Source organism: Choloepus didactylus, chromosome 9 (assembly GCF_015220235.1).
Source record: "Choloepus didactylus isolate mChoDid1 chromosome 9, mChoDid1.pri, whole genome shotgun sequence".
Taxonomy (NCBI): Eukaryota; Metazoa; Chordata; class Mammalia; order Pilosa; family Megalonychidae; genus Choloepus; species Choloepus didactylus.
In genome coordinates, this window is record NC_051315.1 from 124,329,154 (window position 1) to 124,345,827 (window position 16,674).

Genomic DNA, 16,674 nt, shown 5'->3' on the forward strand with positions numbered 1-16,674 from the left:
CAAGCACATGGTCACACAGTGTAATCTGTGTAGTTATATAATCATCTTCAAAAATCAAGACTCAGTTTTTTTGTTTTTTTTCTTTCCCAGTCGTTTGGATACCAGTGTCTCAATAATGTTTGTCTAACATACCGTCGGGCCATTTATTTATTAAATCAACCAGGGATTCTGGGGTGCCCCCTTCTGGAAGTCAGTCTTCATTCATTCATTCAACAATTGTTGAACCAGTGCCTCCGCATATCCAGGCATTGAACTGAGTGCTGGGGACACAAGAGTGACATAACTCGGGGCCTATAGGGAGCTCATTGTCTGGTGAAAGAGAAAGAGACAGAAATAATTGCAAAGTAATCACAGTTCAATATATGTACAGATCATGTTCCCTTCAGGAGCTGTGGTGACGTAGAGGGGACAGAGTACCACTGCCTGCGGGCTTCAGGGAAGGCTCCACAGAAGGCAGAGATTTCCATTCTCTGCCAAATCAACAAACCAACAAAACCCGTTTTGGGTCCCATCACAAAAGTCATTCATATCCGTATAAAATAAAGTAGAAAAAAGAAAATTTTTAAACCACCTATAATTCCATCATTCCATTTGGTGTGCATCTTTTTAGTCTTTAGTCTATATGTAAAAGGATTTTAAAGTTTACATGGAAGGATTAATATCTTAGACTAGCCAAAAAGTGTTTGAAAAACTAGAGTTAACGAAGGAGGCCTTGCCTTACCTGGTATAAACTTCCTTAAGTAAAGTGACTGTGATCAGAAAGGGTGGTTATCGGCTTGGGAATAAACAGGTCTGTGGACCCGAGTTTTGCTTCTCAGACTTCAGTGTGCAGACGTGTCCCTGGGGATCTGGCTGAAAAGCAGATTATGCCTCAGGGGGTCAGGGTGGGTCCTGAGATTCTGCATTTCCAACAGGCTCCCAGGTGATCCCAGTGTTTGCTGGTCTGATGTGCACACTTTGAGCAGCAAGAGGCTAGAGGATCCAGAACCAGATCTAAGGATGTACATGAACCTGACACGTGACAAAATTGGTATTTTAATTCAGTGGGAAATGGGTAGTTTATTTTGTGGATCACGGGGGAATATGTGAAGCAGCTGAAGTCAGACTGTAGCGTGTGAGGGGGCAGGGGCTGATGATTACATTTCTTTGTGCCTCAGCATCAAATTCAAATATTTTTTAAAAATTTTTAAAAAGGAAAAAGAAAGAAAGGGGGGGTGGGGGTGGGAGAAGGAAAATTGTGTGAAACACTCCATGGACGGAATTAGGCTGCCAGGCAGTGACCGCTGGTTTAAATGGAGCTGGCGTCTTTGGCTATCTGTGCACAAGAAAACAAAGCTGGGGACCTAACTCACACCACAAAGGAAAATATGTTAGCATCAATTCTGAAGGACTAAATATCTAAGTGCAAAAAATAAACCTGTATAATTGTTAGAAGAAATGAGAGACTGTGTGTGTATAGCCTCGTGGTCATACCCTGCCCTCTTAACCACAAAACCCGTGAAAACAGTTTTGTATCACGGAAGGCATCAAAAGCCAGCTTAGAAAACAATTTCTGTGAACAAGTAATAGTCAACATCACCAAAAGTTTACGTTTTAAAAATTACAACAGTAATGAAATATGGGTAGCTTTCTGTTTTTAACCCATTGAATTGACAAAAAATTTAAGAGTCATCTATTCAGTGCTGATGACACACTGCTGGAAATCTGGCAATAGTTACCAAAATTAAAAAATCACATACCTTTTGATCCAGTCGAGCCACTCCTGGGAGTCCTACAGAGCTAAGAGTAAGCACCATCGTACGAACAAGGTTTTGAACAAGGCTTTTTTATTTTGTTAGGGATTTTCAAACAGCCCAAAGCAAAGAGGATCGTAAAATGAGTGAGTCCCCATGTGTGTGTCACCCGGCTACAGCAGCTGACAGCGTTTGCCAATCTTGGGTCGTCTCTCCCACTGTTACTAGGTTTTTGTTGTTGTTGTTGTTATTGTTCCTGGAGTTTGTTTTTTTTTTTAAAGCTGACTCCAGATATATCATTTCACCCATAAATACCCTTAATGTATATCTCTGCCTGGTAAGGGCTTTAAAAACAAAAACAAAAGAAGCCCCACCACAAGATCAAGTACAGCGAGACTAATTCTTTAATATCAGCTAATATCTAGTCCTTATTCAAATTCCCCTTGTCACCTCACAGTGTCTTTTTACAGTTGTCACTGTAAATGCGTCCACAGCAGTGGCACACACGGCCGTCGGGTGACAATGTTTCTTCCCTCTCCTTCAGTGCCTGTTCAATCCGGCGCTGCCTGTGGTGGGAAAGGGGACCTGTGCAGTTGTCCCTCCAGGAGGGACTGACTTGGCCTGTGGGAGGGAGAGTGTTTGTGTTTCCTTGAAAAGCCCCTACAGTGTGTGACTTGGTACAAAATGCATGTTATTTTTATACTTGAAGAGAAAATCTTAATAAAGGGAAGAAAAAAGCACAGGATAATAGAATGATTCACGCAGCTTTTGTTTTTTATAATGCCTTCCAGTGGGCCTAGCGGTGTGCCTCTGGGAATTTGGGTGGGGAGAACCCACATGTTTTTTTAAGGAGTACTGCTTGGAGTAGAGTATCAATAAATCCATTGTGGCGGCTTGTGAAATACATCAGTGGTATATTGCTTACCTTTAGTTTGGGTGTTGCTCCGGTTTGCTAAGGCTGCCAGAAATGCAATATACCAGAAATGGATTGGCTTTTACAATGGAGGTTTATTAGTTCACAAATTTACAGTTCTAAGGCCATGGAAATGTCCAAATTAAGGCATCAAGAGGTAGATACCTTCTCTGATGAAAAGGCCGGTGGTGTCTGGAACACTTCTGTCAGCTGGAAAGGCACGTGGCTGGCATCTGCTGGTTTTTTGCTCCCAGGTTGCAGTGCTTTCCACTTCTGATTCCACTGGCTTTCTCCTTAAGCATCTGTGGTTCTTACTTAGCTTCTCTGGGGCAAACTCTGGGCTTCATCTCTTAGCTTAGCATCTCCAAACATCTGGGTCTGTGTCAGCTCTGAGCTCTCTTGAGCTCTCTTAAGGACTCCAGTAAACTAATCAAGATCCACCCTGAATGGGCAGGGTCACATCTCCATGGAAATAATCTAATCAAAAGGTCCTGCCCACAACTGGGTGGGTCACATATCCATGGAAACAACCTAATCAAAAATCCCACCCACAGGGTGGCCTAAGGGTACATTGACTGAGGAACAGAATGGTGAACTGTGGTGTATGCATACAATGGAAGATTGAGCAACTTCAAGAAGGAGTGAAGCTGTAAGACATGCAACAAGGTGAATGGATCCTATCGACAGCATTTTGAGTGAAGTACGCCAGAAACAAAGGCAAACACTGTAATGCCTCACCAGTATGGACTAACTACAATGTGTGAACTCAGAATTGAATCGTAGAGCACAGCCTAACAGGGAAATGATTATTGTAATGGTCCCTTGATTGTAAGCTCTTACAGCAGTCAAATCTATTCCTGAATTGTAGCGGCTATCTCCAAACTCTGAGATGTTGATCCCTTTGTGTATATAACCTGATTGGTCTCTGAACATTGGGTATCTGTGTGATAACTGAAACTCAGCTAGAGCTTAGCAGATATGAATATCAATATTAGCCCATACAGCAACTGTTAAAAAAAAAAAAAAAAAAAGCTGAAAAAAAGCCCAGACTTCAATTAGAGATATGAATGATGCAGATCTGGCTAAGACTAGGGCAAATCGGGCCAAAGAGTTAAGATTGAAACTGACTGTGTGTAAAACTTCAACTGCCATGTGAGAACAAGGGAAGAGATGTTTATTTGGTGCAGGATCTATGTTTTCTAAACAGTCAGTTTGTTCAAACAGCTCAATTACATGGAACTTTGAATACAAAGTGAGATCTGGTAGGTTTTGTATAGGTTAGTGTGAAATAGCAACACATCCCAAAATAATTTGGGCAGAGAATAAAAATATATGTGCAGGGCCCCCCTGAGGAGCTGGGGGAAAGTGCGGAAGTGTTGGACTTCCTCACTTGGATTGTTGCTGATGTTCTCACAAACATTGAGGACTGGCGGTTTGGTGTGCTGAGTCCTCTGTCATGGTACTTGCCCTTATGAAGCTCGTTACTGCAAAGGAGAGGCTAAACCTGCTTATAACTGTGCCTAAGAGTCTCCCCAGGTACCTCTCTGTTGCTCAGATGTGGCCAATCTCTCTAGCTAAGCCAACTTGGCAGGTGAACTCACTGCCCTCCCCCCACGTGAGACCTGACTCCCAGGGGTGTAAATCTCCCTGGCAACGCAGGATATGACTCCCGGGGATGAATCTGGACCCAGCATCATGGGATTGAGAACATCTTCTTGACCAAAAGGGGGATGTGAAATAAAACAAAGTAAAGTTTCAGTGGCTGAGAGATTTCAAATGGAGTCGAGAGGTCACTCCAGTGGCATTCTTATGCACTATATAGATAACCCTTTTTAGGTTTTAACGTGTTGGAATAGCTAGCAGTAGATACCTGAAACTGTCAAACTCCAACCTAGTAGCCTGGACTCTTGAAGATGATTGTATAACAGTGTAGCTTAACAAGGGGTGACAGTGTGATTGTGAAAACCTTGTGGGTCACACTCCCTTTATCTAGTATATGGATGGCTGAGTAGAAAAATAGGGACAAAAACTAAATGAAAAATAGGGTGGGATGGGAGTATGATTCAGGTGTCCTGTTTTACTTTTATTTTTTATTCTTATTTTGATTTTTTCTGATATAAGGAAAATGTTCAAAAATAGATTGGGGTGATGAATGCACAACTATATGATGATACTGTGAACAGCTGATTATATACCATGGATGATTATGTGGCATGTGAATATATCTTTTAGTAATAATAAAAAAAAATCCCACCCACATTAGGTCTGCCCCCACAAGATTGCGTGAAAGAACATGGCTTTTTATGGGGTATATAACAGATTCAAATCAGCACAGATGTTAATTTTTAGATCATAAATGATGATGGTTAGGGAATCCTAATGGATTCAAAACTTTGCAGCTCTCTTGCTGAGTGCTGTTTAGTGATTGAGGAGTAACACATTACTCTCCATGTTTAACATGAGCTGTTTTTTCTGTCTCCCCACCTCTCCCCAGGCTTCAACCATGTTAAGAGCCTCCCTGGCACCTGGGTAAGTAACAGCTCTTAGGATTTTTATTAAGGAGAACAGCTAGACATAAAAGTGGAATTCAAAGTGGCATTAATTAACACTTGTCTTCATAGTCTAACTTAGCAGAATGACTTTGGTTTGCTAGAGCTACATGTGGATAAAGGAAATAGCAGTGGTTATAGTAAACTAGAAGTATCTTTTAATGTTAAGTCTCCATTTATTTTGGTGAGGTGACATCAAATGGAAAAAATTGTGAACTTGTCCCTACAGTGTTCTGCAGGGATTAGTTTAATGTCACGGGGCAGTCAGCAGAGAGTTGCAGTGTCTCCATTTGATGCTTTCTGCTGGTTTGTGCTGTGACCAGGGCCACAGGAGAGCATAGCGTATGCCAGATTTGCCCACCCAAATCAGTCAGGGTGTCACCCATGGGCATGGCTTGTGCAGGTGAACATCAGCGGGTAGGTGTGTCACATGACCCTTTGACTTGGATGTGACGGCTGGGATAGGTCCTGGTGACCCCCTGAGCCAGCTTGTGGTTGGGGTGGCTGTGGCATTCCTCAAACCCCCATGGTAGCCTCCACAGTCCTCCTCGGCCCTGCCAGGGCCTAGCGTTGACTCTGCCCTTCGTGCCCCTCTCACACAGGCACCATCACATAGCACAGGCTGCCTGGGAGAAAGTCCCGCCTCTGCCACTGTGACCTCAGACCATGGACTTCTCGGTGCCTGATTTCCTCATTTGTAAAATGAGAACGATAATTGTGCCTCTAGTATAGGGTTGTTGCGAGGATAAAAATGAGTTACGATGTATAAAGCACTTAGTACAGTGCTGAGTACATAAATAACACTCTGGTTTTTGCTGATAATTTTCCCAGTGAGATAAGTGGCAGGGTGACCTGCAGAGAATAACAGGGTAAGGGGCTGTTGGCTGGTGGGGTTAAGTGGACAGAAGAGAAAGTAGGACATGGTCTTTGTGGACACTGGGGGAGTGCCTGACCCTCGGAAACATGGGGTGGCTGAGCACTTAGCTGATGAATTGCCACCATTGGCACGTCAGTGCCCACATACGACAGTTTCTGTTCCCTCCAAAGGAAACACCCCAGCTACAGAGTGTTACCAAACTTGGCTTCACAACTGGATTTTTTTTTTTTTTTTTTTTTTTTTTTTTTTTTTTTTTGGTCTAAAACCAAGAGCCTGTTTAAATTTTTAAAAACTTTTTTGAACTTTTCACTTTGAAATAATTTCAGAGTTGCAAAACTAGTATGAAAGATTTCCCATATTACCCTTCACCCAGATTCCCCAGTGTTAAAATTTTACATAAGTTATCTTTGATTACATAAGGACACTTACCAAAAATCAATCCAATATTATCATCCAGTCTGCATGCAGCCCTTATTCACATTTTACCACAACTGTCATGTCCTCTTTCTGCTCCAGCACCCAATCCAGGATCACACATTGGTTTAGTCAACAGCTCTTCTTAGTTTCCTTTAATTTAAAACATTTCCTCAGTCTGTCTTTGTCTTTCATGACCTTGATGTTTTTGAAGAATACTGGCCAGTTATTTACAGTTGGATTTTAAAAGAAGGTCTATTAATTTTTGAACTCACTGTAGTATCTGTCACCAAAAAAAAAGAAAAAAAGGCAGCAAAATGATCAGTTTGCACATTATGTGTGCTTCCTGTTGGTGTATAACATAGAAGACTTCTGCCCCCCGAAGTGACTGAGATCTCATTTGTTGCCTATTTGCTGGGCCTTTCTTTTGGACCTGCTAGAGTCTCATTTTGTCTTTTAAAAATGAACAGTTAAAAAATGAGCATGTAATTTTTTCCCCTTCCTATGGAAATAACTTGTGCTTATTATAGAAAATTTGCATGCTATAAAAACATATGAAGAAGAAAATTTAAATTACCCCATATCCTACCTCCTAGAGATAACCACTATTTTCTCAGTTTCCATTCTACCCTTAAAAACAAATGAAAGCCTACATCTTTAGTCTTTTCACCAAACTCTTCATGACTTTCTTTTCATATTGTGCAAACTCTTCCTTTTCTTCTTCATATTGGCAGAATCATATTTTTGTGGGGTTTTTCTTGTTTTAATTTTTAATTTTGAAATAATTGTAGACTCTCAGGAAGTTGCAAAAATGATACATAGAATCCCATGAACCCTTCTGCCAGCTTCCCCAGTGGTGACATCTTAGATGATTCTGGTACATTATCAAACTGAGGAAATTAGCATGGACGCAGTACTGCTAGCCAGGCCACAGCCCAGATTCCGCTTCATCAGGACACACCATTTCCCTTTCACTCAACAGATCTCCGCTTGGGCGGGTGACAAGGAATCTGGGGCGGTTCCCTTTGTTTCTGGCAGACCAAGGCCAGTGCTGAGTCCGTCCCCAGCCACACTGAGTGGGTCTCTGAACAGACACCTCATGTGATGGAACCTGGCTTCCCCTGAGGCTCTGTCCTGGGAAACCTCCTGTGGGAAATTTGCAGCTTGTCCTAGGACCCGGATGCCCCCACACTGCTTCCTGACCACGCCCCTCCACCACCCACCCCCCACCCGCCTCAGTCTCTCCTTCACTCCTGCCCAGTCTCGCACCTCAGGCTTGAGCAGGACGATGGCTTTGGGTTTTTAGGTAGAAGGCTTGGGGCCTGCAGGCAGTAATCATCTTTGGGCTTTCCTCCGGTTTCCAGAGAGAACTTTGGTGGAAAGTCTGGTTTCTTCCCAGTCACGTGGAGCTGAATGAGGCTTGATGTGAATGCTAAGTTTCTAAGCCTGTATAGGCAGAGACTCCCTGTTCCGGGAAAAATGTCCAAAACCCTGGTACATACAACAGGAACGGCAGAGCTGAGCTGGTGGAGGCTGGTGGGGAGCCTGGTGGGGAGCCCGGTGTTAACTCCCGGAGCGCGGGGCAAACACCCGGGCCTGCTGGTCCACTCTGCGAGAGCAGCTCTAAATCGCCTGCCCCGGTACTCGGGAGGTATTGAGAGAACACCCTTTTCTTTCTCTTTGAACTTGCCAAATAGGAAACTGAAGGATGTCCCGTTATTGCCCTCCCTGGATTATGAGAAACTGAAGAAGGATTTGATCTTCGGCAGTGACCGCCTGAAAGCCTTCTTATTGCAGGCCCTGCGCTGGGTAGGTAACTTTCCCTTGAAGTTAAAAAAACAAAAACAAAAACAAAAACAAAAAAACTGTGGTGATTTTCTTGGCTGTCTACTTTGCTTGTACTTTTAATCCATCTACAAAAACTCTTACTTCCTTCTGTCTGCTGACACCGAGAGCTACAGATGAAAGAACACAACAGGCAGCTTCTGAAGGTAGCCTCAGCCTCTTTTTGAAAATTGGTTCATTACACCACAGTTGCCTTTTGCCTTCACCCAATAATTTGACACATGCAGTTTCAAGGCCCAGGAGCTGCCTCTGTCCTCCGGGGCCTCTTCTGGTATAAGCCACACTCGCGACCTAGTGGCCCCGTGGCAGAGCCTGCAGTCGGGCTCCTCTGCCCAGACCGCCACAGTCATGCACTCACCACCCACACCTGGCAGACGTCAGGGGTAAAAACTATGTTTTTAAAGGAAAATCATGCCTAGTCTAAATTGTTACTTCTCTCCCTGATGTTCAGAGTAATCATAGTTTAAGCCAGCAGTTCTCAAGCTTTTTGGTCTCAGACCCCTTTACACTCTCAAAACTTACTGAGGACCCCAAAGAGCTTTTGTTTATGTGAATTATACCTACCAATATTAGCTGTATTAGAAATTAAAACCGAGAAAATCTTAAACATATGTTTATTAATTCAACAGTAAGCCTTCGCATGTTAACATAAATAACATATTTTTAAATGAAAATAACTATTTTCCAAACCTAAAAAGAAATTAGTGAGAAGAATGGCGTTGTTTTACATTTTTGTAACTTCTTTAATGTCTGGTTAATGGAAAACAGCTGGGTTCTCATATCTGCTTCTGCATTTGATTTGTCATACTGTCACACTTCATGTAGCTTCTGAGAGACTGAACATGAAAAAGACAAATCACACTGCCATACTATTAGGAAAATGATTTTGACTTCGTTGGCCTCTGAAAGGGTTTTGTGAACCGCCCTACCCCCCACGCCCTGCCGCCAGGGTTCCCCAGACTACAGTTTGAGAACAGCTGGCCTAAGCCAACACTGGCTGGGGCTTTAACTGCACTGTCCATTCTAACTCACCCTGTGTTACTGTCAGCCCCCTTTCGTGGATCCCTGGATTTCAGGGTATGTTGGCATCAAAATGCCTTTGAGTGAATCCGCCATCTTTGGGTGGAGATTGGTCTCCTCGCTTGCCACTTCTGATCGTCTTGTAGGGCTTCCTGGAACGTAGTCCACAGAAATCCTCTGAGGATGCATCCAGGGTCAGCAGAAAGTGATGTCAGCCATAGGTTTGTTCGGTAGGGTCGACTAGAGGGGTCTAACTCTTTGCCCCTCCGCTGTTTCTCTGCTCAAGTCATCAATCTCAGCTTCAAGTTGGCTTTTAGTTGCCCACCCAGCGCTTCCCATTAGTCCATGCTGCTCCTGAGCCCCCTGGGGAGGCAGGGTAATGACATTTTCGCACAATCACCAGGGAAAATAAACAGGTTTCTTTTGGTCTTGTTCCCCTCTAGTGCCCCCACCCCAACCCCTGCACCTCCACCCCAGCCCAGCACCCCCACCCCGCCCCTCTGGCCCTCCAACTCAGCCCAGCACCCCCTCTTCGGGTTCCCCCCTGCCCCTCTACCCCAGCTCAGCACCCCAACCCAGTCTCTGTACTCAACAGATGGGACTCAGCTCTGCCCACCCTCCTTTAGTATAGTCCTCTCTTACCTTTAAGGCCTTCCCTCCTTGGCCTGGTAGGTGAGGGCCTGTGCGTGACACCTACCGCTGGAGACCTCCACCTTCCTTTCAGCCCCAGAGTGGCTGCTGCTCTTGCTTGTCCTCTTTCCCCTGTTAAGAACTGTGGTCATCTTTCACATCCAGCCTCTCCTCAGCCAAAAGCAGGTCCTGCAGCCTTGGGGATTTTTATCTAATAGGATTGTCCTGAAAGAGTAAGGCCTTTTGCTCACTTTAGTTACGTGTCTTTCTTGCCTCCTAACCCACACCTTACACACCCAGGTGTACCTTCACTTGCTTCCCATGCACAATTTTTCTTCTAGCCCTATGGAGTTTCCAGAAATTCTTATAGCAACAGCCTTAGAACTTCTCAAAATCTGCAAAATTTTTCCCGGCTACCCCCTACACACACACACACACACACACACACACACACACGCACGCGCACACACACACACACACACACACACACACACACACTATTGGTTTATTGATTCCTAGAGGAGAAAGTCTAATTGTTATCTTGGTCGGCCTTGTCTCCGCCCTGCCTCTGCATCCTCCCTGCCCTGGAAGCTCTGCCCCAGCCGCCCCACTCGCATGCCTCTGGCCCTGTTGACAGTCTGCTCCTCCTTCAGGGGCCAGCTCTTAAGCCCCTCCCTCCAAAAAACCTCTGCAGGTGTTGGTGAGCTCTCCCTCGTCTGCACACGTACAATCTGTGCGTGCGTTGACACGTCACTTCTCTAGAGAGTTCTCAGATGTGACTCCAGCATCCCCTTCATCACCCATTAGAAAGCACAGCACTGCAGTTTCTTGTTGACTGGTTAACTGGCCCCCTCCCAGCTGGATATTATTTCTTTCATTTGGTTAAATGTGTAGTTACCGGCAGCACCGCTTAAAACATACTTGCTATATGAAAACTTTTCTCTTCAGTCTTGTTACTTTGGTTTCCCTCCGCTCTAGCGCTTGACCACTTCGCATCCCGGAGAGCAGAGGGAGACCGTCCTGCAGGCCTACATCAGCAACGACCTCCTGGACTGTCACAGCAACAACCAGGTCAGCGAGAGATGGGCCCGAGCCCACCCAGGGCCCTCATTTCTGGGAAATGATCCTACCAGCTGGGGAGGCTTTCATTTCTAAGCACATTTTCAGTAGAGCGGCTGTAGGTCAGCCTTGAGCTTCTGTTGGCCAGTGAGGGCTGCTGTTCTCCCTGGACACTGGCCCACCTTTTGCCTCTGGTAACGAGTCCTAAACAAGTTCGAGCTGCCTGGTTCAGCTCTAGAGCCCTTTTCTACCATTGTTTCCTTTTCTCACTGGCCCTCACACCAGTGCTTACCATGAGTCCTGGAGCCTGAGCATGACTTAGGGTGGCAAGGCAGGGAGGGTTTAATACTCACCTGGGCCCTTCCTTAAAACTATGTTTGCATATAGCTTTAATGGTGTAGTGGAAAAAGTACAGGAGTTGGAGTGAGTTAAACCTGGTTTCTAATCTCTACCCTCCCGCTTATTAGCAGATCATCTTAAGCCAGTTACTCAATCTCAGGGAGCTTCTCACCTACCTGGGGAGGCTGGTGGGATGGTTATATGCAGTCATGTGTGGGAAGTACTGAGCCAACGCCCAGCTCCAAGTGGTCAAACCATGTAATCCTACTCCTCACCCTCCTCCTTACCTGTCATCTGCACCAAACTTGACTAGAGAGGAAGTGGGTCTGGGTCTTGAGCACGCCACGCATAAAGAAGATGCAGCATTCCATTATTTCAGTTGAATTTATATCCAAAATACTCTAAATACTCCATCTCCCTGTTGCCAAGCTTTGCCATGTGTGCTCAGAGTGGAGTATCAACTTCTCTTAGCGCTCACTGATAAACAGCACCCCAGGGGGACTACTTACATGGTAATCTCTTTTGTGCACAGGTGATAAATTTCAAGAGTTTTGAGTTGCCAGTTTATTCTTTGAACTAGTCCTGTTGCTCATATGAAAAAGAGGTGTGATAAGCTTTAAAAATCGTCTCATATTCTTGACTTATTTCTTGTGCCCTGTTTTTTTTTTCCTATTGCTATTTAATGGCATTGAAACCAGCTTATAGCGCACAAAGCAGCTGAAAAATTTATTGTTATGACTCATACTTAATTCAAAGAATAAATGTAATACTGATTCTTTCTACACTATCATATTCTAATGAGTCTAGGATGCACTCCCCCCACCCGATTTTAGCCTGTCTGAAATCGGGGTGCATCTTACAGTCAATGGCATGTTATAGTTCAATTGGTAGTGCTTTTTCTCCCCCCACCTCTTACCAGCAAGAATTTTAATTATTGGTCCTTCTTGTGGATTTTGTGTTTCTAAAGATTTTGTCTACCAATACATTCTCTCCTACATATTAGGCAAAGCACACAACTACATATCATCTCTCCTGTTTAGCACAAGGTAGTCAAGTTATTTACCTTACCAAGTTACTATGATTTGCACTGAATATGTAAAAAGAAGATGCTTGTTATTAGCTATTGAAGCTTTAATATGGATGTGATTTCTGAAAGGCTTTTACAAGTACTGAAGATAGCTTCCAGATCCTCTTTCTTCTTTTAAGGATCTTTGGAGATTCACATGAACCACCGGATTTGATGAGTGCAGTTACCATCAGTGTTCCAAGGAGAAAAAGTTCATTGACTTCTTGAAATTATAATTAATATCAGTAAATTACAAGTCTGGATTTTTCTTATTTACTTTTTCATAAAAGGCTCAATATAGTTTTTAAAAGATGTAGAAAACATTTTTACATTTAGATTTACATTTTACATTTAAAATATAAAGTAAGACTACAATGCAGTGACAGGGATTCTTCTGTCACTTGTTAACGGGATTAGAAGGCAATCTCCAGAACTCCAGAAGTGTCCTAAACGAAGCTTGATTGGAAATAGCACTTTAATTTATAATCAAGATAAACTGCACTCAACTAGGAATCCAGGGACCTGGGTTCTGTTACCATCTTGCACAGTGTGATCTTGATTTAGTCTCTCAACCTCTGGATTCTAGAAGCTCCATCATGAAATGAAAGGGGTGACGTGAGGTCATCTCCAATACCCTTTCCAGCTCTGTTACTTTGCAGTACCGTGAAATCACGTTTACATGCTCCAAGCCGTCTGAGGTCAGGGAGTTTAAACCCTGTAATCAATGTATAGTACTTTTTGAATTTCTACTTCCTTCTTCAGTCTTGTTCTGAATCAAAAAATATATTTCCATGTTTTTCTATATTTCAATCTGTTTTCCTATTTAGCAGCCTCTTCATTGTTAGCAGTAAAAAAATTTCTCAAGGATACATTTTTCATTTCTGGCCTCCATTTGTTCTCAGCTTGCTTTTTTAATTTTTGGAATTGTGGAGGCCAAAAGCTTTACCACTTTCTCATGAGATTTGCTACCGTTGTCCAACACCACATCACTCTTCCTGAGTTCTAAGACTTGGAAAGATACCAACAGAGCTCAGCATTAGCCTCTCCTTCTGGGAGTGGTGCTGCAATAGCTACATTTACTGCTTTAGGTGTCAAATCTTGTTCATCACACCAGCCTTCTTAGGCATCTCGACACCAAAAAGGAGCGGAACGGGCATGCAAGTACCAGGTCCTGCCCGGAGCTGCCCCTGCCCACAGTGGAGTCACAGCATCTCCACCTGGGGAAGCTCAAGGAAGGACCTGGCAGTGCATTTTTCTTTCTTTTGTTGTATATTAAAATAGTGATGTGTCCTCTGATGACAGGTGTTTTAGGTTTTATGTTATATGGTATTTGTCAAAATGCTTTGATTTGAATAGCCATTGAATAAAGAGTGTCATTTCTTACTCAAGTTGTTATTTTTAATTGCCATGGTTTATTATTTTTTTAATAAGGAATAAGCTGGAGTTCTCTTAAGATGTCAGAGAATCTGCAGAGCAGGAAAATTCCTTGTGTGACATGGATGTCCTGCCACCATGGCACCAAAATTAATTGGCCCTTCCAGTCAGGAAGTTGAACTGGTTGGTGACTTCTAGCCGAGTGACTGTCAGATTTTAGCATGCATCATTATCACTTGGAAGGCTCATTAAAACGCAGATTACTGGACCCCACTCCCCTGCAGTTTCTGATTCAGTGGGTTACACTGATTTCCCAGGGCTGCTGTAACAAATTTCCACAGACTAGTAGCTTAAACCAACAGAACTTAACGTCCCGCAGTCCTAGGGGCGAGAGGTCTGAAATCAAGGTGTCGGCAGGGCCCTGCTCCCTCTGAAGGCTTAGGGAAGAATCCTGCCTCTTCCAGGGGCTTGTTGACGAGCCCTGGTGTGCTTGGTTTGTAGTTGCATCACTCCGTTCTCTGCTTCCGTCCTTATGTGGCTTTCTCCTTGCGTCTCTTCGTGTGTCCTTTTCTGTCTTTTGTAAGAACAGTCTCATTGGATTTAGGTTCCACCCCAATCCGGTGTGATCTCATCCCAAACCTTACCCTCATTACATCCGCAAAGACCCAATTTCCATTCTAATGTCAATTCTAAGGTTCAAGGTGGACATGAATTTGCAGGAAGCAGGGGCTGAGGGGGGACAATTTTTAAGTACAGTTCTACAGTCGGTCTGGGCTGGGGCCTGGGAATTTGCATTTCCAGCAGGTTTCCAGGTGATGCTGATGCTGTGGTCTCTGGAACACAATTCAAGAACCACTGCTCTAGACCAAAAAATTAAAACTGAATAGAATTGAATCAAATTGCAGTGAATTGAGTTTTTCATTTTTAGCAGATCACCTCCATCTCAGACTGCTGGAGGTACTATGAGCCAAATTTTCCACATTTGACAGTTTTACCTATTTAGCGTTATGTATACAATTATACAAAGGCGTGATTCTTTAAATCTAAGGAATTTTGTCTTATTTCCCAGAATCATGTTTTCAAATGTGGAATGTATCATTCACACAGATGAATGTATAAAACAAATGGGAGCTGTATAAATAATAATAAAACAATACCTATGTCTCTACCACCCAGATTAAGAAATAGACATTTACCAGTACCTTAGAAACTGCTAGATCTCCTCTCTCTCCTTCCTTCAAGAGGTAACCACCACCCTGACTTTTGTGTTAATGAGTTCCTTGCTTCTCCGTAGTTTTATCATCTGTATATGTACTCTGAGCAATACAGTGTTTACTTTTATGTTCACTAACCGAGTAGCAAGCACAAACCTAGGTGTTCACGGAAAGAGGCTTGTTCCTGCTGTTAGAAGAAGGCAACAGGGAAGAAAACATGCACAGAATCTCTGGGTCATAATAGGACATCAGCTTCCCTGGGCACTTACTGACCCTCTGGGGACATTGGTGGTCAAGGTCAGGAAAGTCCTGGGAAACCTGGGGCAGCCGGCAGGGCTGAAAGATGGAGCAGGTACCAGTTGCCCAGCAGCAGTGTATATGGGCAAGGGATGAGGGGTGAGCTGCTCTGTAATTTTGGCCTATAAGCTCAACATGGCCTACTTTCTAGTTCTCAGGAATGGACCACATGAGAACAACTCTGTGGGTTAAAAGAACTGTCCAGACTGGCCACAGCTGATCTACACAGCAGTGTGTAGAAGGGGTAGCCAGAAGAACTCCATCAGCTCCATCAGACAGAAAAGAATCTGGGCTCACCCAGGCATTTTGTACTTATTAAGAAATATAGTGCCTGCTGCACTACTTTGGAACACTGTAAGTGTTTTCTAAAGCTGGACATAGGCACACCCTGGGTCCTGGCAAAACCCCACCTGGGTATCAGCCCATCAGAAATGTGCCCATGTGTTCACTAAAAGATGTACAAGAATATTCCGCGCAGCACGACTTTCAAGAAGCAAAGCACCGGATACAACGCAAACATCCATAAACAGTAGAATGGATTATTAATTATGATATATTCGTAAAATAGGATACCTGGAGCAATGAGAAGGAACACACAACACAACTGCATGAATCTCACAAATATAATGTTGAATGAAAAAGTCAGATATAAAAGAATGTATGCTAGAGGAGCTAAGATGGCGACATAGAGAGGAGTGGAAGACTGTTAGTCCCCCCCGGAACAATTCATAAATGACCAAAAAGCTAGTAAATAACCTGGAATAACTGCGGGGAGAAAATGTGACTGTCCACTCATCATCCACCAACCTGAATTGGGAGGAATACCCGACATCGCAGCATAAAATCTGTGAATAAAAACTGCAGACCCGCGCTGAGAGCCGAGAGCCGAGAGCCCCTCCCTCACGGAAGCCTCACGGTGCTAGAGAGCAGCACTCTCCAAACAAGTGAGTGGACCTCAGCCCAGAGGATCGGGTGCTATCTCTGGCTGACAGGTGAATCTGGGAGCTTTCTGTCCCTTTCTCTCTCTGTGGAGAAAGCCTCAGCCATTTTTAGCCCACAGCTCTTTGCAGTAAAGAAAGCCTCAGCCATTTTAAAATCAAAACACTTTGACCAGCAGAGTCAGAGAAACAGAGAACTTACTGATATGCAGATGACCTCTTTGGAGGGGGCATAGCTTCCCAAGAGGAAAGGGAGGAGCCCAGCTCTACTGCCTGCCTTACCAGAACCAGACCCCAAAGCCTGGGGGAGGAGAGCCATGGGCCACACCCTCTTACACCAGCTGGTGACAGGCTGACAGGTGCACCTGCCAGGCAGAAAAGCAAAGGTGTGTCAATCCTCTAAGAA

At 44.0% G+C, this 16,674-nt stretch overlaps 1 protein-coding gene across 7 annotated transcripts in view; it reads left to right on the forward strand.

Annotated features, from left to right (window-relative positions):
• The window catches only part of ARMC9 (armadillo repeat containing 9), a 172,145-nt gene that overhangs the window by 69,328 nt on the left and 86,143 nt on the right, over positions 1–16,674 (forward strand). For all 7 annotated transcript variants that reach the window (XR_005218790.1, XR_005218791.1, XM_037849509.1 and 4 more), the window contains 3 exons: positions 5,141–5,175; positions 8,184–8,295; positions 10,960–11,052. Coding sequence is in view for 5 of the 7 variants with exons in the window: in XM_037849509.1 (XP_037705437.1) it covers positions 5,141–5,175; positions 8,184–8,295; positions 10,960–11,052 (240 nt within the window). In the remaining 2 variants the exon portion in view is untranslated. The remainder of the gene's footprint in view (positions 1–5,140; positions 5,176–8,183; positions 8,296–10,959; positions 11,053–16,674) is intronic.